The sequence below is a fragment of the Corvus cornix genome, chromosome 3 (genome assembly GCF_000738735.6).
Source record: "Corvus cornix cornix isolate S_Up_H32 chromosome 3, ASM73873v5, whole genome shotgun sequence".
NCBI classification, from domain to species: domain Eukaryota; kingdom Metazoa; phylum Chordata; class Aves; order Passeriformes; family Corvidae; genus Corvus; species Corvus cornix.
In genome coordinates this window covers 40,267,731-40,290,877 of record NC_047056.1, presented here as the reverse complement: position 1 = coordinate 40,290,877, position 23,147 = coordinate 40,267,731, and the positions used below count along the sequence as shown (strand labels likewise).

The 23,147-nt window shown below is 37.6% G+C and overlaps 1 protein-coding gene across 25 annotated transcripts in view; it reads right to left on the bottom strand.

Moving 5' to 3' along the window:
* The window catches only part of AFDN (afadin, adherens junction formation factor), a 119,206-nt gene that overhangs the window by 15,919 nt on the left and 80,140 nt on the right, over positions 1 to 23,147 (bottom strand). For 24 of the 25 annotated variants that reach the window (XR_005604267.1, XM_039569699.1, XM_039569711.1 and 21 more), the window contains 7 exons: positions 7,757 to 7,822; positions 6,702 to 6,775; positions 6,075 to 6,193; positions 4,878 to 5,072; positions 4,518 to 4,609; positions 3,900 to 4,088; positions 340 to 1,362 (listed from right to left, as the gene is read on the bottom strand). Coding sequence is in view for 24 of the 25 variants with exons in the window: in XM_039569699.1 (XP_039425633.1) it covers positions 340 to 1,362; positions 3,900 to 4,088; positions 4,518 to 4,609; positions 4,878 to 5,072; positions 6,075 to 6,193; positions 6,702 to 6,775; positions 7,757 to 7,822 (1,758 nt within the window). In the remaining variant the exon portion in view is untranslated. The remainder of the gene's footprint in view (positions 1 to 339; positions 1,363 to 3,899; positions 4,089 to 4,517; positions 4,610 to 4,877; positions 5,073 to 6,074; positions 6,194 to 6,701; positions 6,776 to 7,756; positions 7,823 to 23,147) is intronic. The other variant, XM_039569704.1, reaches the window with a different exon arrangement.

The following is a 23,147-nucleotide window of genomic DNA, read 5'->3' as shown; positions in this document are numbered from 1 at the left end:
CTTACCTTTCTGCAAGCAAATTTCTGCCATATTTTACTTTCTAACCATACTCTAGGTACATGGCAAAAATACTTTATCCAAAGGGAACTTTTCTCTCCCCCAAACCAGAAAAGTAAATTCAACTGCTAAATCGTATGCTATAAAAGGTAGCTTAGATACTTTTGTAACACATTACTTAACTGGTGAAACCACTCTAAGTTATTAATCTTAAAATGCAGGACATTTAAGAAAGCGTCATCCTCCTTTACCACCTGAGAACATCAAAATACTCAAAGCATGAAACCCCACCAAGCTAGAAATTTACAATATTTTTTTCTAGAAAAGATTATCCCCTTTTACCCTTGCTCTTCTTTCTGCCTCCAGTCGCTGCATGATGAGCATAGTATCCACCTCATCATCCTCCTCTTCATCGTCATCTTCATCCTTCTGCTTTGATTCTTGCAGTCGCTTTTGGAACTGCCACTCAAGCATGAGTTTGCGGAGGCGGTCATTGTCTTCCGCTGTACGATCAGGCTTGTTCTGAAGTTCCTGAATCTCTTTACTCAGCATGTCCACAATGTGCATCTGTTGCTGCTTCTCCAGTTTCTCCTTAGCATCCCGTTTCCAAGGATCTGGAGAGAGGCTATCACCAGAGGACAGTTCTTCCTTGCTGATAGTAATGTACTGCAGATCTCTCCGCTCAATAGTCCGTGGCTGCTGTTGGGGCTGCAGCTCTCGAATAACTGTTTCTTGAGACCTCTGCAAAGTTGAGGGTTTTTCTGATTTCACTTGTTGAAGGGAGACGGGAGGAACCACAGGCTGAGCAGGAATTAGTGGCTGAGAACGCATTTGACCCAGTTTTCTCTCCTGCTCACGACGTTTCCTTTCTCGTTCTTCTTCCAAACGTGCCTTTTCCTTTTCATACCACCTCTGATGCTCTTCTCTTTTTTTACGCTCAGCAGCAGCTACCTGGGAGGATGCTTGTGCTCCTATCTGATTTGGAGGAGGAGGGGGAGGCAGAGGCAAATCCATTTGTAGTTCATCAAATTCGGCAGCATAATGCACTGGAGGAGGTGGTGGTGGAGGGGGAAGATCTGTTCTGATGGGCTGGGAAATGGCCACTGGAGTCGGCTGGCTAGTGGCTGGAGTTTTCCAACGGCCAGGTCCACTTTTAGTTAAACAAGAACCAGGCGAGACTGGTTTGGAGGAATGGTTCAGGTGCTCCTGGCTAGATGTGCTAGAATCCACAGATGAATTCATCCACTGATCGCTGTCCGACTTCCGATCGATGTACTCCACATCCTTCCGTATAACAACTTCCAAACGACTCCTCTCTGGCTGGAAAACTTTATCTCTGAGCTCTTCCTGGGAACGAGCTACACGCTGAAAAAAAATTAAACAAGGCATGTGTATTAGAGTCCATCTACATTAAAACAGATTTGAAAATGGCTTACGAAACACTTTCTTATTACTGAAGGCAATTACTTTTAACGAGTTTCAGCATTTTCATGCCCAGTAGGTTTTCCAAAACCAAAAATAAAATACTCTTCTCAGTCGTCTTAACTCATTCAAGTGATGGAAGACTTGGCAAGCTCTTGGGAACTGCCCGGTAACTGGACTGGGAGGAAGAATGAATGCAAAACAGAGTTTAAGCTGAAAACCTCCCCAGCTCGCACAGTTTCTCAGGACTGTCTCTGGCACCCCCTCCCCCCACGTGAGTATGAGAGTCCTGGCAGCTCTGAGCAGAGGCTCAGTCATACCAGCTCTGCCATTACTGACTGAGCTTCAACTGGCTTCACTGAACATCTTTCCTAATGGGAAAGCAAACCGAAAGGCTGCAGAGAGAGAGAGAGAGAGAGAGAGACAAGAGAGACACAGAGAAAAGAGCACCTCTGCCCACCCTCCTCCATATTAACAGGCAAGATGCCCCAGAGGAAGCTCCCATTGCTAATGCCATTCAGGGTAGAGAATCCAGGCAGGCAGTCTAATTCTACCTGCTCCTGGAGCATGAGTATAATGGTCTGAGATTTTTGTCACTTTAGTGCATCAAACACCAAATCTTTTTCTATACAACCCCAGGGTCTTATCGCACTGAACAACCACCTGAAAAGGAACACTGGACCATAAACCAGGATTATTAAATCTATTAATGATTTTCTTGAAGCAAATATTCATACTTTGAATGTTAGGAACTGCTAAGCACTGAACACATAATGCACCAATTATCAACAACTGAGAGAAGACTAACAAAGCAAACTCCGTTTATTTTCCTCCATCAATGACCTTAACCATGACCTCTAAAGAATGCCTTCTTTGAGAAGAACAAGTGTATTTTTTATGCTCTATTAGTCCAACAGAGCTGAACACACAGTTATTTGTGTTAAATTTGCTGTAAAGATGCACCTAGCCCAACAGTTTGCTAATGCCTTCAGAACAGAAGACACACATTTTAGCAGCTTTTTTGACAAGCCCAGCTCTCACTGCAAAGATTAAAGTGTATTTCTTTATTTCTTGTAAAAAGTCTGTTTTCCTCTAATTTTCAACTTAAAAGAACTGTTGTATGGCAGGGAAAAACTGTGAACACTTTCAATGCATGTAAGGAGTTAAAGCTTCTATTTTGCTTTAGCAAAATGCTTTTCCGCACTGCCAAGGCTTATAGCTCCAATTCAGTGTCTGTCAACAACTTTAATAGATGGGCTTCATCTTTACCAGCTTTAACCACCTCATCTAAGATACTCACTTAAGCTTTTCTTAAGCAGGGAGAGATGCATGTCCAGGCAGCAATTATCATAAAATGCAGTTAAGACAAATGGGTAGGAACATTCTCTGGAGGCACTCACCTCCCCTTCTCCCACCACTGACAGAGAGCACCTAGATTTTAACTATGCAGCTAAGATTAAGTGAGATGAAATCATGAAATGTGAAAGAGTTAAGCGTGGAAATTCAGCTAAATACTTCTGTATCTATTTGCCACAGTCGTTCAACTTACAGCACTCCCCTTCAAAACTACAGCAACCTTTTACTGAATTTGCTTGCCCATGTATGTGTGAGTAACCAATAAACAATTCTTACTTTGCTTCCTTGGATAGAATCTCAAGATAATTTACATGACACTTTTTCCAAAAGTAAAATGTAAGCCTGGTGTAAGGCTCTGCTCTTATCACTAATTAAGAAATAACAGAAAAAAAAAGCTCTCTGTATTTTCAAGTCTGGTGGATTAGAGAAAAAGATCATCCAGTAACTAGATTTAGTAGATCTACGTTTAATTTCCTGTATGGATTTGAGTGAAGTTCTCATTAACAGGAACAAAACAACACTATTCCTGAATTTCTAAAAATACCATGATTGTAAATTCATTTCATGTCAAGATGCATCTACACTTTGATAATAGATACAACTTGAAATTTATTTTTTTTTAACTGGAAGCAGGGAATGTGTTTTAGTGAAGACCTTGGATAGCTCTCAAAGTACTGTTTTATTTCAATTTTAATACTTTACTTTATCACTTAACACACCCTTCAGGCAAACATTTTTCCACATAAACCTTCTTGGAAGAATGGAAGACTTAGTTTGCTTTTCAGAAAACCACAAAACATTTTACAAGACAAACCCTACTACCACTTACACCCCATTACCTCTAACAGGGCATTAAAATACCCCAGATAACAGGTCTGCAGAACATGGTAACATAAATTCTGTGAAAGAAAGGAGGGGAAAAAAGGCAAAATGAGAAAAAAAAGAAAAAAAAGGCATAGGGATCCTGAACCCAAGCCCATCTTGGCAAAAGTATAGTTGTTCCCATCTATGGCATACCTATAAAGAGCTGACTATTCTGAAAAAAGTCTCTAGCAGTCTGGGAGTGGAAAGCAAGCAGCTTCTTTCTGGTTTGTTTCCTTATGCTGAAAAAAATTACTTCTCACCTGCATGGTAGTATTGATAGAATGATTACTTTCTGCCTGGATCTGTGGCTTTTCTTCATAATTTGGCCACTGACTCTGAGCTGGACCCATTCGATCCTGGGACTTTGACGCTGGGAATGTGAAATATTCTCTAGTATAGGTCTGTGTTGGGATGGGATAAGCTTCAGGTCGTGGTGGCAGAATCTGTTCCTGAAAAAGGGAGAAAGAAAGTAAGGTAGAATTCTCTAATCACACAGATCTGTATGGAAGATTGTTCTAAACATGCATTTTTCAAATACTTTCTTTTGGCCCGTAAGAGCATTACTCATCTGGGACAGGAGATAACGAGGCTGCCTAGAATCAAACGTAACTGTGGCTATGACTCATGTTTTTATGGTCTCAAAGCGAGTATGCAATATTGTACAAACCTAAGAAATCACAAGGACAACTTCATGAACAAAATTTAATGAAATCATTGAAAACGGTCTCAACCTTTCATTAGCCGTAATAAGCAAAACCCCACCCAGTCACAAGCGCCAGCACTGTGGTCAGTTCAGTAAGACACTGGTTTGAGTCAAGCACACTGACACTAATTGATAGAAAAGTTTAATAGCCAGCATTTTGCTTGCCACTTCTGACCTCTGTACAAAGATTTCCAGTAGAGACTGAGGTTATTTTGGTAGTAGTTCCAGATGCATAAGCATTCTTTCCCCCAGGGCTTGGAGGCTGATCTGTTGGAAAGTTAAAGGAAGCATTTACAAGACTGTTAATAATAATTTACAAAAGTTAATAAAGACTTAATAAAGTAACAATATTCACAAAATAACTATTATTTTTTCTTTAAGTAGTTCTAGCAAGAGGCTTGCTCCAAATGTTACCACTACACGGGTATTTTAAAGATAATCCATTTTTAAAAACAATCACCCCCTTTTGAATACAACAGCCTCTAAAACTACTGGAGGAAACATCTATCCCCAAAAGAAGGACAATTTTTCTTACTTGCTACATTGGGACTGGAACGATGATCGGCTCTGTTCTTCATCAATCTGTCATCCCCTGGCAGCTTCTTTGGTTCACTGTACTCCGTCCATGGCAGCTGAGGACTCTCAGGTGATCCATTTTGCGTGGAGTTGTTATACAGCTCAAAACCTTCACTCTTTGGTCGGGGTTTACCTGAGCCACGGCGGTCAGAAACTGTAACAGTTGGATATGTAGTTTCTCCCTTTCACTTAACTACTGTCTAGCGTATTTTTTTTTCCAAACCAGAGCTACCCTGAGTTTATATTTAAAAATTAAGTTCTCAGTAAAGCAAATACTAAGTTTAAAAATCTTTACTTCTTCAAATATGTAATCCCAATCCTGTATCAAATATACAGATTTCCTTCAATCTGTATTCTTCAAAAGAACTTCTGACAAAGTACCACATTATTTGGAAAAGCCGAATGTGTTATACTGAAAGGTCTCTGGATGACTGAAGCATATGGCATCTGGGATGGTGTTGTGAACTGGGATAATAAGGATTTGGTCTTTTAACCCATTCTTTTCTATACTGTGGTACTACCCTGTATGTAAAAAATGTCTTCATTGACAAAATTATTTCCTATAAAATATTGTTTTATATTGGACTTTAATATGTCTTTTGTTAGTATCCTACTGAAGTAGGATGATAAAATGTAACACTGGAGAAACATCCAAGAACTTCTTATGATCAGACACAGAAACTTAAGGAGATACATTTCAACATGTCTAGTTTAAAAAGCAAAAAAAAAAATTAAAATTCCATGGCAAAATACATTCCAGGGCTTCTGTTCCCATTTATTTCTCTCCTACTAATTACACTGCACTCTGTGATTACATGGAAGACATATTCTGGGAGGAGAGAAGCTCTTATGAAAGGGACAAAAAAAATTCAAATCAGAATTGTGTTTAAACACGTAATTAAGTTTTGAAAGGTACATGTGCAAAGGATTTATTAATTATTAGACTAGGGAATTTTCAAGTGGTATTTAAAACCAGACGAACTTCTGATCAGAAAAGAAATTTTTGTTTTTCTGTGCAATTATATTTCTTTTCTGATTTAATATTATGGTAATACTTGTTAAGATACTGTAAATGATTTTATTTTCTGCATTCTTACAAATGCAGAAAGCAAACGCACAAAGCTGTTATTAACATCAATAATATTAGTATCTTTACCTCTTTGCATCATTGGGGATGGCTGATTAAGCAGGGTTGCCAGACCATGGTAAATTGCTCCTTGTTTTGCTACTTCTAGTGTTACTACAGAACCTGTCCTAGTCATAAGTTCTGCTGCCCTGCAATAAAAGGTGGAGCAAATAAAACAAAATTAAATTAGGCACTGTATTACTTGTTACCCTTATTATCAGTAATCTGTTGCTTAACAAAGCACCATTTTTCTGACTAGTACTTAAAATCACATTGAAAAAAATTCCAAGACTATGACAAGAACACAGGCTTATGTGTACAGACAATACCTACTGGCAAGTACTATTTATTCCCAGTTTCTGCTTTAGAGGTCAAAAGCCAAAATATTTAAAATTAGAGCTAAAAAAAAAAATTGTTCAAAACCAAAACCCAAATGTATAATACAATCTCTTCTATATAGATAACCCGTTTTGTATGAAAAGAAGGGAAAAATAGTACAAACAGTTGAATTTGTTACTAAGGTTATTCACAGGAAGTTATCAAAAGACAAGAAAGACAAAGCCTAAAGTGTAAAAAAAATTAGCTTCTCTCCTCTTCAGTACATTATTAAGCTAGTATTTTCTTCCCATAAAAACAACCAAGGAAAGCATTCCGTACCTTTCCTGGGACAGGCCCACCAAACTTCGACCATCCACACTAAGTAACTGATCCCCTGCAGCCAGACGACCATCCTAAATACGTATTCAAGAGAAGCAAAATCATACACCAATGCTAACATGATCTCAATTAAAACAATCATTCACACAAAATAGTTGTCAGAGACTGAAAATAGTTCATGCCTCAAACATTGATATAAAGTTTTGCTCATGATAAAGAAGCTACAACCGAAGAAGCCTCCCTGAAGAGTGGGACTTTGAACTGGAAGTCAAACTGTTGATTAGATAAAGGGAAATGCATTGTTCAATCGTTTCACGCTGAGGGAAAGGTTTGCATCCACAAAAGGCCAAAGCCACCAGCTGCAACTATCCCCGGGTGAGTTTGGGGTGGGGGAGAGCACAGCTCACAGAAGCCAGGTTTACACAGACTCCCCCCAACCGAGGGGGAGGAGGAGGTTTTGGGTGCATGGTGCAGCCTCTGGTGAGAGGCAATAAACACCACCCATCCTCCCACAAACTGGCCCAGCCGTGGAACCGCCAGCCCCACAGGGCACATCCACGGGACATTCCCGTGAGAGGCTTGGCCCCACAGGGCTGCACGTGGTGCAACAGACCCAGAGTCTGCTGTGAGAGACCGACCCCACCCCAGGGGGACATGGCCCGACATGCCCACCCAGCCTGAGCATGTACACCCGTGGGACTCTGTGCCTTCCGGGGGGACCTTCACCACCAAGAGACCAGCTGGAGAGGATCAACGGGACATCATTGGGATCTACAGAGTGGTGGTATTTTCCTTATTCTGTCCCTGTCACTCTTTCTGCTCCCCCCAACTATCTTCTTTCTTCCTTTCTTTCTCCCTCTCTCTCTCTCATATTTACAATCAAAAAAACCCCTTACTGTTGTCACTGGCATATGGTCTCGTTTGCACCTTAATTTGGGCAGAGGCATTTCTAAGAACATTAAAACTGGATCATAACAATAGTAAACAAAGGATTTTAAAGCATTTCCAAAGGCTCTTTCTACCTTTGAAATCTGATGTTTAAGAACATTACTAACCACATCTGCAGCACCTCCTTTCACAACAGACTTGACATATATTCCAAGTTTGTCTTGACCAGCACCCTACAGAGAAAGAGGCATTAATTTAATTTGTATCTGATCTCTTACGCACTCCACAAACTTTAATCTGAATTTTACATGGCTAAGTAAACCTCTACTTTCTCATGACTTTTATATATTTTCAAACTGGAGAAAAACCAATTATACAGTGAAGAGTTACATTCAATTAAAGTCATATGAATAATTTAATATTAGGCCTATCAAAACTGCAAGCTTTGTTAGAAGTAAAGAATATTTGGTCTTAATGCAAGTTTGAATAAGAAAGAAAATACATTAACTAAAACTTATACTTTAGAATTGTGTTCTAGCCCCCTTCTAATAATAAATACTTATTTAAACTTTTACACGCATGTTGTTATTTATACCTCTCTGTATTATGTTTCAAAAGAGTGCACTGTGCCCCAGTGAAACAAGGTAAATTGCAGATTACAGGAAAAAGGAATAGAAATGTTTTTAACATTCATTAGGACTGTAAAGGAGCCAGTGTAAAGGAAAGAAGAATGTCTCAAGCTTTACATAAACAAGTAAAGCAGACGTAAGTATTTTAGAATTGACAGAGTCAATATTTAAGTCTACTGCAAAACCATGCAATTTTGTTCATAAAACATCTCTCTCAAAAGTGTTCTGCTACATTTTGAAAGGACTGTTAACAGTGAACTTATTGCAAGACAACTAAAGGATACCAAGATACAAGAATGAAAGCATCTATTCAAGCCATGCTGTTGTGTCATCCACATGCTCCAATGTACAAGACACCACACGAATCAGTCCAAATGTTAGTATCACAAACCTTTAAATTGTCTCTTATAGTGTGAGACTATTACCTGTCATTTATCTACTACAGCAAATGGTGTTGTTTTACTTCGCAAGTCACTTAGGAGAGTGCCAAGTACGTTTTCAACAGAGCACAGTCTTAACTGTAACACCGTTTTTCTAAAATAAGCCCCCAAGTTGCTTTGATATTGAACATACAGCTTCCTCCTTTCCCTCCCCCCCGCCTCTTCAACTCTTTTCTTTTGGCAGCAAAAGCATGCATTGCTCCCACTGTTATAATAAAGTAAAATAAGAATCAAGGTGAAGATTATTCAAAGCTAGTGTTACACAGACATAGTTTTCTAAGTGAAAGACCTATTTTCATTAAATCTTAGGTTAATCCCAAATGTTTACACAAAAGCCACAGAAAAAGAATTCTTTCAAGCCTTATGATTCCAGATTACATTCTACGTGTCCAAATTTTTCATAATAATTGTTTAAGCCATACTTATGGATAAAAAGGAAAAAAATACAAAAAATAACTGAAATACTGATACTTTCTTTGTCTACAAAGAATATAAAGACAATTAAAAGAATTTAGTTGCTTTCTGTTTTTTTTTTTTAAAGAGCTCTAAAGAAACATTGCAGTAGCTGCAGAATAACTTTATACCAGAAAAACTGTCTAAAGTTATGAGAAACACAAGTCAGAAGACAGCTAGATAAATGTAATGGAAAATGAAATCATACTTCACAAATCTCTTTTTTTTTTTTTCCCTCAAGCAACCAAGATGTACATGAGGAAGGATGATCTAGCTGAACACCTAGACTTCCAATACGGACAATGCAAGATCTTTTAGCGGGAGTTCTTCAAGACTTCAAGGTGACATGCAGCGAGAAAGAACTTCTCCTTGTGTATTAATAACGGGTTCCATAATGGATCGAAAGTTGTTAGTTTTCACAAGGAATGGAAATTTGCAGAGGAGCCCTAAATGAATGTGCTGTTCACCATGCGCATAAGCATTCCAAAAAAAAGGCAAACAATAACGTAACTAAATGTACCAAATAGAAGATCCATCAAGTAAGTCAAAACCAAGAGTTGGAGAAGGATCACATGATGCTGAACACTGGAGCAATAATGGGGTGAAGATGTACTTCACTGGTCCAAATGTGAAATAATGCTCCAACCTTCTAAGGTGCTGGTTCCCATCAGGACACCATTGGCAGAACCAGTTACCACCTTCCCTTGTTAGGAACTTAAAATTAAATTATAGGGTTTATATGTCCCTTGCTCTGCCTCCAGCCACTAAGTATACCTGAAGGCAAGCTCCTTGAATTCCAAAGGGCGAAAGAATCAACAGCAACTCACCCACCCACCCTTGCAGTTATAACCTCATGCATCACATCAGTCATTGCAGGGACCAAACAGCAGCTTTTCTTGAGGGCCAGACTGACCAAGAGTCCTCTGAAGCCACCTGCAATTGACAGCATTTTTATTCAGTCCTAACTTCAAAGGATGCTAGCAGGAATCTCTTCCCCTTAGGTACAGAAACAAAGATCTGTCTAATACAAAGATTACGTAAAAACAAGCAAAGCTTTGGAAGAACACTGCCACTTAAAACAGCGCACACGTAAATCAAGCAACTTTGGTACTCACTGTATTGCATCAGACACTATATTCATCCATATACATCACCTTTCTCATGCTTCATTTTGACTCTTAGTGCACACTAAATGAAGTTGAAACCTTTTGTATAAGCCCATAATACATGGCTTATATTGGTTTGCAAATAATGATGAAATAAACATTTTCAATTGCACAAATACCCATAGAGTGCTTTCTAAACTGACTTGAACTCCTGAAGTTTAGTCACTGTTTTCAGAGCTATCTTATATCAGCTCAGAAATCTGGAAGCCAGCAGAACAGAAAAGAACAAAGCAGAAACCACCACGGTCATTAAAAATCTAAAAGGGTCACATTTAGAAAACTGTTTAGAATTCTGATTACTCCCTTATAAAATGACAGCAACAGAACCATGAGGTTCAGGAGATAACAAGAATCATCAGAAACATGGAATACCTTTCTTGACAGAACCAACTAAGCAGGCATGGGCTCTTCAGCTCAGCAATGATCAAGAAACTGAAGGCCAATGGGATTATGAGTTGCCCTGATAGAATTATTTATCATCTCTCTAATCAGCCAACACAAAACACTTTCTCACTTCTGCTATCACATCTAGAATGTTTTAAATAGTAAAACATAAACAGAACCCAAAGAAAATGCAACAAACCTCCGCCCTGCAAAACATTTTCCATAGGATTTCATAATTAAATTGGGAAACAGCCAGGAACAAGACTGCTGAAAGATGCCAAAGTGTAAACAGAATCCGAGATTCTTGGCAGGGCTCTTTGAGGCTTTAGAGAAAAAAACCCAAACAAACAAACAACATAAACCCCCCAGAACAGATACAACACACTCTGAAATTAAAGAAAGCTAGAAACCAGGATGAACCATAGAACGGTTTGGGCTGGAAGGGGCCCTAAAGACCATCTAGCTCCAACCCCTTGCCACAGACAGGGACACACACCTTCCACTAGACTAGGTTGCTCAGAGCCCCATTCAGCTTGGCCTTGAACACTTCCAGGGATGGGGCATCCACCACTATTCAGAGTAACCAGTTTCAACCCCTCACAGCAAAGAATTTCTTTTGACCATCCAATCTAAACTTACTCTTTTTCAGTTTAAAGGCATTCCCCCTTGTCTTGCCCTTCTAATGAGTACCCCTGCAGCCATCTGGCAGGCCCATTTTAGGTATTGGGAATGCCACAATTAGGTTACTCTGGGGCTTTCTCTTCTGGCTGAACAATCCCAATTGTCCCAGCCTTTCCTCATAGGAGAGAAAAATCTTACACTTGTTTTTGCTGTGTTCTTTGGCTAAGGGTACCACAGCTGGAAGATACCACATCATTCGGATTTTTGCTCTACCTGCGCCTATACTCTAACCCTAAGTAATTCTTCGTTATGATTCAAAGGAGCTGACATTTTACTCCTCATTCCTTCTTTTCCCATGTTTTTATGATGCCTACACAGTTTGTCAATCTTTTAACTGTTCTTTTAAAGGAAGTTATGAGTAGATGTGTTAGCTCCAAGTTATCTCACTTAAATACAACACCAATGAATTTTGAAAGCATAAAAATTATTTAAAAATAAATCTCTGTTCAGATTGCATTAAAAAAAAAAACAACAACATTATCAGCTACCACATCTACTCATGTATTATCAGGACCAATGAGCTTCTCCTCTAATCCACGTCATTTAATATGTTTCTAACAACATGCATGTGCTTTCACATGCTTAGGAAGACTTCTCACTAAATATCCTTAAAATCAACTCCTCACCTTCCCTTCAACTTTTACCCTAAGCTTTACAGAAACTTGAATCCAAATTCCTAATTCCTGTTGAATCAGACTTGATTTTGCTTTAGTTCTACCTTCCAGAAGTCTGCATTAGAAAGAAATATACAATTATTAGAAACAGAAAAAGGTTCTTAATATGTAGCCACACATACTGAACTCCAAAGTGAACAGAATTCTCATACACACCAGATGAATTTTCCTGTAATTATTTACGGACATTACAGTAAAACAGATTACTTTGTGAACTACATATTAAACAGCTTTTCTTTCAAAGGAATGTGAATGTCAACATAATTAAAACTACTCCCCCACAAATAAAAAAAAGAGCAGTAATATGGTGTATCAGTAACAAAAATATGATAAACCCTCTTTTCATTTCATTTTCTCCAGTCCTTAATAACAGAAGCATATGTATCCATATGGCTTTTAGTCCAAACAGAAGAACACAACTGTAAAGGAGTCAGATGACTGTGGAAAGCAAGAATGCAGTAAGCATAAAGAGATGGCTTATTCTCTCTCCCCGAGATTAACATACTGAAACCTACAGCACATTTTCTCAAATATGCATAACCAAATACAAAATCCCCAAAACCTTTTTAAGAGTTTTTCAAAAAATAATGTAAGATACTCTAAATTTTAAAAAGCCTCATCCACTGTACCATATTCTCTAGTGCTACCAATCTACCCATTTTCTTTCACACTTGATGCAACTTTTTCCCACAATCCTTGCAGAAAGTAAAATATACCCTTTTGAGGAAAAATCCCACTAGACTATTACTGCTGCTTCAGTTTACCTGGGTGACAACATTTCTGAACCGAACTGAGTATAACACTACTCTGAAGACCTTTAAATGATACTAGTTTTTTTTACAGTGCATAGCCAAAACAGAACCCGAGGGGGGAGAAAGTTCTATATGGAAGATACTAGCTGAACAGAATTCAACAAACAGTGAATTGGGGACTGAGGAATGGAACATGGTATTTAAAAATGCTGATACCTGAAGTACATCAGACTTAAGCCTCAATATGAGAAACACATCTATTCTGTGCTTTTATAATCTAATTAAATAATCAGTACACAAAAACTTTTATGCACAAATAAAGCGCATAAAGCAGAGAGAACTAATTTGGAGGCCAGCAGTAAAGCACAATTTACACATTTCAGGATTTTTAAAATACTATCTAATCAATCAATTACAATGACACTAGTAGTGCACTCATACAGAGTGTAAGGAAGAAACCCACCTGTCTGCTCCCATGTTGTCTCACACTTCGAGCTGTGCAGGCACTACTGTGGTGTGGCAGGTCCCATGACAAACCTGGCTGGAGACTCAGCTGATCCCTGTCTCCAGTTCCCCTCCTCCCAAATACAAGCTTTGTTTTCAACTAAATCAGCTTCCTTAAATTGTTTACGGCACAGCATGACTGTTCGTAACAGTGCAGGAAAGAGGGTTGCTAGGAGGGGCCTGGATCACTTAAGGGGGGTTGATTCCACTATTTGGTGAATAATGTTATTTTCAACCCAACAACTCAAAACTGTTTGAAATTCCTAAATTCTACTATAGCTCACCTATTGACTTTTCAAGCATCTGAGTAACAAAACAACTGCAAAACTGTATTCTAGTGGGAGCTGAGCCCCAAAACAATTGCAAAACAAACACTCACATACACTTAGGTTCCCACACAGAAAAGTAAACTACACAGTGGAAAAATGTCTTCATTTTAAGCTTTTGAATGCCTGCATGGCAAACACACTGAAAAGACACTTCCCAACTGTGCCCAGTCCTACCCATTCCCCTTCTAAATGTAAAAAAAATTTCAAACTTTAGCAAGGGATGGAGATAAATGACATATGTAGAACTGATGAAAATGCATCCTGCTACAAAACACAACGCACTTTTATTCATGTAATTGGACAATGGGATAAAAATGTCACGTTCTCCTCCCTTTTTTTCCAGAAAGCTTTATTAGGTCTCTGAGTAAAAACATGAAAATATTCTTGAAAATAATCTTTTCCATGCTTCGGCCTATTCATCTGTAAGATGCACAAAGCCAACACAAGGGGAAACTGAGGAAAACTGTTAGATCCAGCAGCCACACATTTGCGTGAGATGCAATACCTGTAATAAAGATTTTCTTACAATCTCACACTTATCTTAAGAAGTAATTAAATGTTTTAAAACAGCACAAGTTGAAAGATGTTAATATACTGCACTTGCAAGTTTGTCATGCACTGGGAGTTTAGTTAGAGTATAACTAATCCTAAATTTGCTGTGATTTACAGGTCAGAATTCTACGATAAAGGACAACTTTCACATTTAACGGGAATTTTAATAACTGGAATTTTAATAGATTTTCTAATCCTACTTGGGAGGTAAAAATAAACACAGGACACTTCTGCATACAGAAGTCTGTTTAGAATGGTAACTTGGGTCTTTATTCTAAATCTAAATGAAGAAAAGAACGTATGGGAAAATGTTTAAGTGACTAAATTACCTTGTAAAAATAAACAAGAAGCCCTCCCTCACTGAGAGCTAGAATAAAAGGAGCTACAAGTCAAGACAATAAATGAAAAACTGAGGTATGAAACACTATCAATAAATCCAGAGATTAAAACTCACCAGAAGTTCTACTTCCCTTAGATCTACCTTTATTTCATATGTGTGGCCCCGTACAGGGTTTGACAATATTTAAAGTGGGACTGAAGGAAGATAGGGAAGCTTTTAGAAAGGAGGAGTAGCTTTATTTTTTTCAAGGCAGATTCGTTTGAAATAGTTCTCACAGAACAAAAACATGTTTAGAAAAATCTTACAAGATGGAGTCTAAAATTACAACCTAAGGCTATAAATAAAAAAAACCCAAAGGAAAATTAAAAAAAAGGAAATAAAACACGGAGAGGGTTTATTAGGCATTTGGATGATGATCATTGTTGAGTTTCACATCAGTGCTGCTCACAGGCCATGAGCTGCAGAGTCTATGCAAATCTAACTTCACCTAAAAATACGATCAAAGACTGGAGCAGAGAACAGTTAACCAGCCGGAACTTCAGCAAGAGCTTTCACGTTTTTTTAAAAAAAACCACTACTATTTATCTTGGAGATTAATGAATTCAGACAGACTGGAGCCAACAAAAAACCCATTAAAACCCAACAATTAAAGCCAACATTAAAATCTCACCTGAGAGATAACATTTCTTTTTAACATACATAAATAACATTGGTCTATACTGACAAATGTGCTCTTATACACAGACACACACATACTCTTCTCAACTAATTCAGGAAAAGTGCTTGCTAAGTACTCATATTTGGAAAATTAATAAGTAACAAACACTCTGTAAATTTTCACTTATATTGTCTTCTAAATAGCAGTAGGACAACTGGAAAACCTGAGCTAGATCCCAGGACATATCACCTTTCATAAAGGAATTCAGTAAATAATTTATTGAATAAACAAACAAATAAATTGACTGAATTACTTTCCTGTAGGGCCTGAAAGATTGGAAGAGTTCTGAGAACCCATGCAACTATGGCAATCCATAGAAGTTAAAGAGCAAATTTTGGCACCTCTGGTCAGCACAACTTCAGCCTCTAGAATGCTGATACGTTATATTTAAGATGGCACTGACACAGTGCAGGGGAGCAACAACTAACTACTACAGTACCTCACTAAAAGAGAACCTGAAAGGTGAAGAAAATAAACAACCTCCCCCCAATATTATGTTCGTTTATAGGATTTTCATTCTTCAAGTCACACAGACTTCAATCTCAAAAAAAAGAAAAAAATCTATAAATTCACTGGGACCAAGAGGATGGAAGGAAAACAAAGTTGATACAACAGAGCCAAGTCAATTTAATGCATTAAAATAAAAAGCTCAGATGAGACAATGCTACACAAAGATTTCATACCTGTTTGTCCAAAAAGGTATTTGCCCCTTTTAAGCCTCATACAATTTTCTGCTTTACCACAAAAATTATATAGAGAAGCCAAAGGACCAAGATGGATAATGTAACCTAACCTCAGTTTTTGACATAGCCTAAAAAGAAACAAGTCCTTTTCCATCACATCCACTTATATCAGCACACAGTAGCCCATAATTGTTTGCACAATTAGCATTATTTTGCAAACCCCTCATTGCTCTAAAAGGATTGTGCCCAAAATACTGCATTTGCTTAGAAATATCACTATGAGAACTGTAGAAATAAAAGAGGCAGCATTAAAAAACACCCAACCAAAACAAACCATCACAGCTTCTTCTACAGAGTATTCAGACCAGTGAAGGAAAGAACAAGACAAACTACAGTGATCTAAAAAAAGAAATTACTACTCCTACATTAGGAAGATGTAAAATTGAGGATGTACAAAAGTACCACAGTAATGAATTAATAAACATGACAGATTTAATGAGAGCAGTTAAGGAGAACAGACTTTTATTGCTAGTGTTGCTATGGCACAAGATGAGTTTTATAAAACTTCCTTGTCAGTAACAGACACAGGAAACTCTGGCTCAAATTCATTCCATCAGCCATAAAATCAGAACACACCATAGAGTGCAACTGTATAGAAAAGTCACAGTTGGAGTAACAGCAATATCATACAGACTTTTTAATGGCAGCATCACAACTATCCATGAGCTGGTGAGTCACCACAAAAGCATTAAAAGCAGGCAGACTCCTCCTTCCCATTTGGTATTTGCCAGGACAAGCAGCCATAATGGCATGGTGAAAACAACAGCCAGATCCTTCCAGTGGGAGTCAACAGGCAGCTTCATTCCCAGGTGAGCCACCCATGCTGTGACATGCTCATGAGGACCTGCCACCTGCAGAATGATAGCCTGGAGGTGCTGAGACACCACACAGCCCTACCAGTCTAAAGAATGAGTGTCAGTGAAGGTCCATCTCTTGACCAGGTGCTAACCTCTTAACAGCTGAACTACTCCCATCCCCACACATCATGCCCACCTAACGTAGGTGGATCACAAACCACTGTACTTTCGGGGAGGTTAGCAATATTCTTGCAGTTTTAGTAGACCTGTAAAATGACCTAGTTATTTCTATACCTATGATGAGACCTAGAACTACAAAAACTATTATAAAAACACTTTTACAGTTGTTAGAAATAACAGTAGAATTGTATTAAGTAATTAAGGAAAAGCTATGCATCTGTAGAGCAGATCTGCAGTACAGCACCTAACCAAACCGGTGCTACTCCACACAATTAACAGCAAGGTCTTGTCATTACTTGTTCCGAAGCCTCATTTGCCCACACCCGTTGAGTTTCATATGCTTTGTTTATCACTCTGATAAAACTGGAGCAACAAATAGCTTCTAAAGACTGGTAAAATCACACCTGATTAAAAAAAAAATACCCTTCAATAACAATTTATTTGGAAAATGCTAGATGTATTAAAAGCCTACTTTCATTTCCATAATATGCCAGAAAGTCTTCCTAATGATCTTTCAATATAGAAATGTACATTTCTGTCTTAAGTACATACATGCTTCACACAAATAGTAAATGAAAAAGTAGTCCTGAACTGAAAGTATCTTCACTCTCCAATCATACTTGGAATCCACAGAAGTGTCATACAGTCACCAACCTTTTCAAAGAAATACTCCAATTTAAGTGGTTTTAGATACCAAGACTGTATGTCAAAACACTCCAGTAGTTCGCATAACCACAGATCTTTTTAAATAAGTAATTTTCAAGATTTTCTTGGATTTTTCATCATTATGCAAACATGAACTAAGACTTTATTTTAATAATGTAGGTTCACATGTGCGTGTGCATACATAAGCAAACATACAGTACTAAAGGTATCTCAGATGTCTCATAATGCTTTACAGGTGACACTTTTCCCACATCACTTAAGCTTCTGTGGTATTTTATAAAAATGAAACAGTTTAATACAGGATGAATCAACTGCAACTAGAATGTCTTTAAAGAAAATAGCATAGAAACGTAGCTTATCAAGCCTGATACCAGCCATCAGGCCTGAAATCTTTTATCTGCCTACACCCAGAGTAGATTTGACTGATTTTTATCAAGGTTAATTCTCTAATTCCATATTCTTAGGCTTACACAGAAGATCTCTGCAAGTTGCAATAAACATCCTTAAAAGCGAGTTTATGGAACAGAATCAAGTCTCACTCTGCCCTGGCAAGTAATTGGTCTACAAGCAATTAAATAACCCAAGCTTGTAAGCATTTTAAAAAAATAACAGTTTACTAAACTATGCAGCCAATTTACAACTTTATTCTCTAGGAGGCAAAAGTGAAGGTTTTTGACCACCCAAACACTCACATTCCATAAAGCTGCATGCATTCTTTAGGTTGTATCTGGATGAGTATATATTTTATCTCCTCCTCCAAACATACTAAGCCTAAGACTCATTGAACTCCTTGCTGTGGGCCCAGAGGCAGGAGAAAGGCCAACTTTGTAGTATTGGTCCCGTCTCCAGCGAGGGTAGACTTTTCTGGACTTGGAAAATCAGAAAAACCCCACTTTGTCAGAGAAAGCTAAGGCCTGTGCTGCCTCAAGACCAATGCAGACACTTTGGAAATCTGTCATCATTAGAGAAAATACTTTTCAAATATAAATGAGGTGAACCAGCCTACTGTATCTAAAACTGATCTGTCAGCTGTGGCTACAGCTGCACTGCTTCATGCTGTACCCTGACTTAAAAAGAATTTTAAAACTGACCTATGCTCTACATACCACACACTTCAGCGTTCCCCTCTCACATACTCCATGTTGGCCATCAAAACCCAAATGTTTCTGGAGCTAGACAAAGTACAGTCACAAGTGGGCAAAATATTTCCAATTAAACAAAAGCACTATAAATTCAAACTTTGGTGATAATCAACATTACTCAACAGGCAAAGAAACATTAAGCATTTAACTGACATCAGCTTTAGATTGCACTGAGTGGGAAAAACAGATGAAAAATAAGTGTCTTACTACTCAGAGAAAAAAAAAGGTAGATTGGCAGCAGTACATCCAACAACCTAGAAACTTTCTGTCCGGTGAACGCAGATGCTCTATTTACAAGAAACCTCTAAAGGAGTACAGAGAAAAGACTGAAGAGTTTTGTTTTTCTTTTTAATGGAGTGTTACGTGTTACTTTTTAACAAAAGAATGTTTGCAATCAGAACTACCTTGCACACAAAGCAAGCAAATGAATACACCCTCTTATCTTCTAAAAGTGCTTCTCACAGGACAAGCCAGGATGTTCTGTAGTGGACCTCCTGAAATGGCGTTAATAAATTATACTCTACTGTACTCTAGTGCATATATTGTTGTTTGGGGATTTTAACAGCGTTCAGCATGGAAAGCACATACACTGACACAAAGGGCTGTAGCATCTTCTGTGCTAAACAAAAATATATAGATTTCCAACAGCATGATTTCTCTCACACTCCAGGAATTGAGTACTTCAAAAAGATAAATCTTCTTTGATGAAAATCAAATCAACTAGAAAAGCTAGCTAAAGCAACTGGTCTAACATTTCATTCTAAGATTGGAATAAAGTATTCAACAGTTCCTAACTTATTTTACTTCACTCTTACTCTCGTGACATGGGATAAGTGGGAACTAAAGGCAAAATGCTTCATATACAACATTTGTAAAAGACTAAGCAAAATTTATTCATTAGTCTCTCTTAAGCTGTCTGAAAAAGAAGTCTTCTTTATTATTATAAATGCTGCAACTTAATATGATATTCTACAAATGCATTAAAGGCACTCTTAATTTTCAATGAAAGAAATTAAATACGTGAGCCTTTGATTCCACTTTTATTTCAAAGGAAAAACCTTTCACTGAGCTCAAGGAAAATATATTGCTTGAGCTCTATTTCACCAGACAAGGGTTAACTTTTTAATGCATATTTGCTATAAATACTCCATGAGCACTGCCACACTAAGGGCTATTCAGAGTTATGTACAAATCTACAAGTTGTACTGCAGGTTCTGTGACGCTCTTCCTCAGTAAGTCAATTCTGATCTAATGATGTCTGCACTGGGCTTCACAGGCAAGACATACTGGGCAATTTACTTTGGAAAAAACCCCACCCTGTATCTCCGCACTTTTTCAGAGAAATAGCACTTGCTTCTATAGCTAAGGATGAATTACAACCCAAAAAACCTGGAGCACTAACTTTAACATAGTGCAGGCTCTGCAGTTTCAGATGGATACAATGTAATCCAGGATCAGTGTGTACACTAACATATGAAGCACCTAAAATTTCTACTCCAACTGAAGGTATTACTCATACAGGAAAAAGTCAACACAGAACTTAAGTCCTGAAAGTCTTTTTCATTAACAGAAGTAAAAAAAGATTTAATTAAAATGCTGTATTAACATGTATCTAAACAGAATTTTCAAAGTTATAAGAATGCCAGAATTTAATGAAGTCTGGTTACAGGAATTCTAGCTACAGTATACGTGCACTACATTTTTAGCAGGCATGCTAAAAAGTACCTCCATGGACAGAGTATTAGTGCAATGAGGAAATGGCACATGGATTTTAAAACTCACTTTCTTTCAGAAGGCCTAAAATACAGGTCTGGGTCACCTATTTGCAATAACAATCTAAATACGAGCAAAAAAGTAAGACAAAACCCACTCCACTTGAGCAGAACTGAGGTCTCACAGCTACTGAGAAGAACAATCACACTGTGATGGTGTAACCTTCAGATTTTGCACAGCACATAAAAACATGAACAAGATTTTGTACAACATTTACAGGGCACCAAAATTTAAACAAAAACTCTGCTGGAAGTTAGGACTCAACAAAGCCCAGGCAAATTGCTAACACACAGCTACTTATTTGTTCATGATAAAGACTAAACAGGCAACCTACACACTATTTTATTTCTGCAAGACTGAGAAATCTGTTCTGGAAATGAGAATTATATACTGTATTTTCACTAAGGCCCTCCTAAGAAGCCTGTTAAGGCAACACCAGTAGTTTAGACCACTGAGGTGAATTAGTATTGAACACTTAAAAAAAAAACAAAACCAAAAACAACAAAAAAAAAAGACCCAAACAAAACCAACCAAAAAAACACCTCCACAAAACAATTTTAAATCTTATCACTGAAACATTTCAATTAATTGATGCTGGGAGGAAGTGCCAGATAATTTCCTTAAATAGAAAACACAGACACAAGACGACTTCAAATACTGAACTATCTGAAAAATTAAGACCTAGAACACACATAAATAGCTAACAGTTTAAAAAAATCCTATCAGCTGTCTATATTTGCAAACACAGGTGAGAAAGATCGAGATTTGTCTATTGTTACCAGCATTATTAACTGTAAGCATAATTTTCAATTTTGGGAAAAGATCATTAAATGAATGTTTAAGCCTGTTCCTTCTACATGGATCTCCTACAAGATATTAATAGAAAAAACCTTGAAAAAAATTTTACATCAAAATTGATATTCCTGTAGTCTCAAACCCTTAAATTTAACACCTTGAATTGAGTACTAAATATAAAATGACAAGCAATGGTTTAGCAATTAAAGCAACTTAGAATAATTTAATTTACCCTTAAGAACAAACAACGTTGCCAAATAATGCAAATTAGTTATGGGTGAGATGTCACATACTTGTTTGTAGAACAGTAAGTCTGTTCCCCAGAGTATTTACTGCTGAACTGTAACACTCATGTTTAAAATGCTTTTATTAAAAAAGAAACATCTGATCCTATTTTAGTAAGCACTACTTAATTGGACTACCTGTTAAAAAATCCTAGAAAATACACTCTGATTTATGTGCCAGTAGGGGCATATACATAAGTATTTTAAGGTGCTTGTATATATTTTAAGGTAACTTTTTCTGTTATACTACTACGAGATGACTGGACAAGAAGTAGAAATGTGTCATACTTTAAAGAACTAAATCGCAATACACTAGTGAGTATAACCAGCATGCAAAGATTAATCAATAAAACTTGCTCTATCATTCCTGCAGAACATGGGAATCCTTTCTTTTGTGCAATAGTAACCTAAAGAGAATTGAAATGTCTCTCCTCTGCAAACATGTTGAATAAGACACCCTAAGTGCAATGACTTTGCACGTTCTGGTCTTTTCAGAAGGGTCTAGAGAGTATTAAAAATCTTCTACTCTTTGGGACATCAATTTTAATTATTCTACTAAGATTTTATAAGAGGAAAACAGACTTTCAGAGGAACCTGGATTAAAGCCAACTAGTATGACAAGTAAACAGATCACAGGTCATGCTATTCATGCTCTGGCACAGTAAAACAGTAGTTATCACACCTGAAACTTTAAATATTAATAGTCACTTCCACAAGTTTCAGAAGTGCATATGAAGAACAAGCTAAAAATTAGTTTTTTCTTTCTAGATTTTAGAAAGTTAGCCACTAACATCTGACTATATTTAACTGCATGCTGTATTACATAGTTGCTACATGAACAAATAACTACTGGCAGGTTTAAACAGGCAAGAGAGCAGGAAAAAGTACAGGGATAGTAAAACTTCAGAGAAAAACAGTCCCAACAGAAACCTGAACGGACTTACCATGGATTCTGTTCTTCCAACAACAGAAAACCACATTTTGATCTCCGGGACTACAGATCCTTGAAAGAAAAAAAACAATTCTCCACTTCTCTTCCAGCCCTCAACAGCAAGCACCAGCTCTAGTCTGCTGGATTTTCCAAGATACCCATCAAGATAACTCGGAGCTCGATGCTATGACACAGTGTATCATTTATCAACAGCAGCTATAACCAATACAATATTCAGACCCTTACGTAATCAGTTATGCTGTTCTGACTTCCATTTACTTTAGAGGCTTTATTAAACTCTGAAAACTGCTAGAAAAAACAAAAAGGGAGCCCTTTTGTACTAAAGACAAAAACCTCCAAATTAAACAGGAAGTAATGTGCTGGCCCACAGATGGCTAAGAAGTCACATGCAAAAGCCCCCAAAAAAGTGATATATTTTTAAAGTAAACTGCATGCACACGCAGCTTCCAAATCATCTGGATTTCATAAAAACTTAACCACAATGTGGTTAGGAGTCTGGCAGCTTTTAACATCAAAACATCTTTCAGGGTTAGAGCAATCAAAGTCTGCACACAACCTCAAAAAGCAACACTGTTCCCCGTTCCCTATGCCCGACCACTCCTAC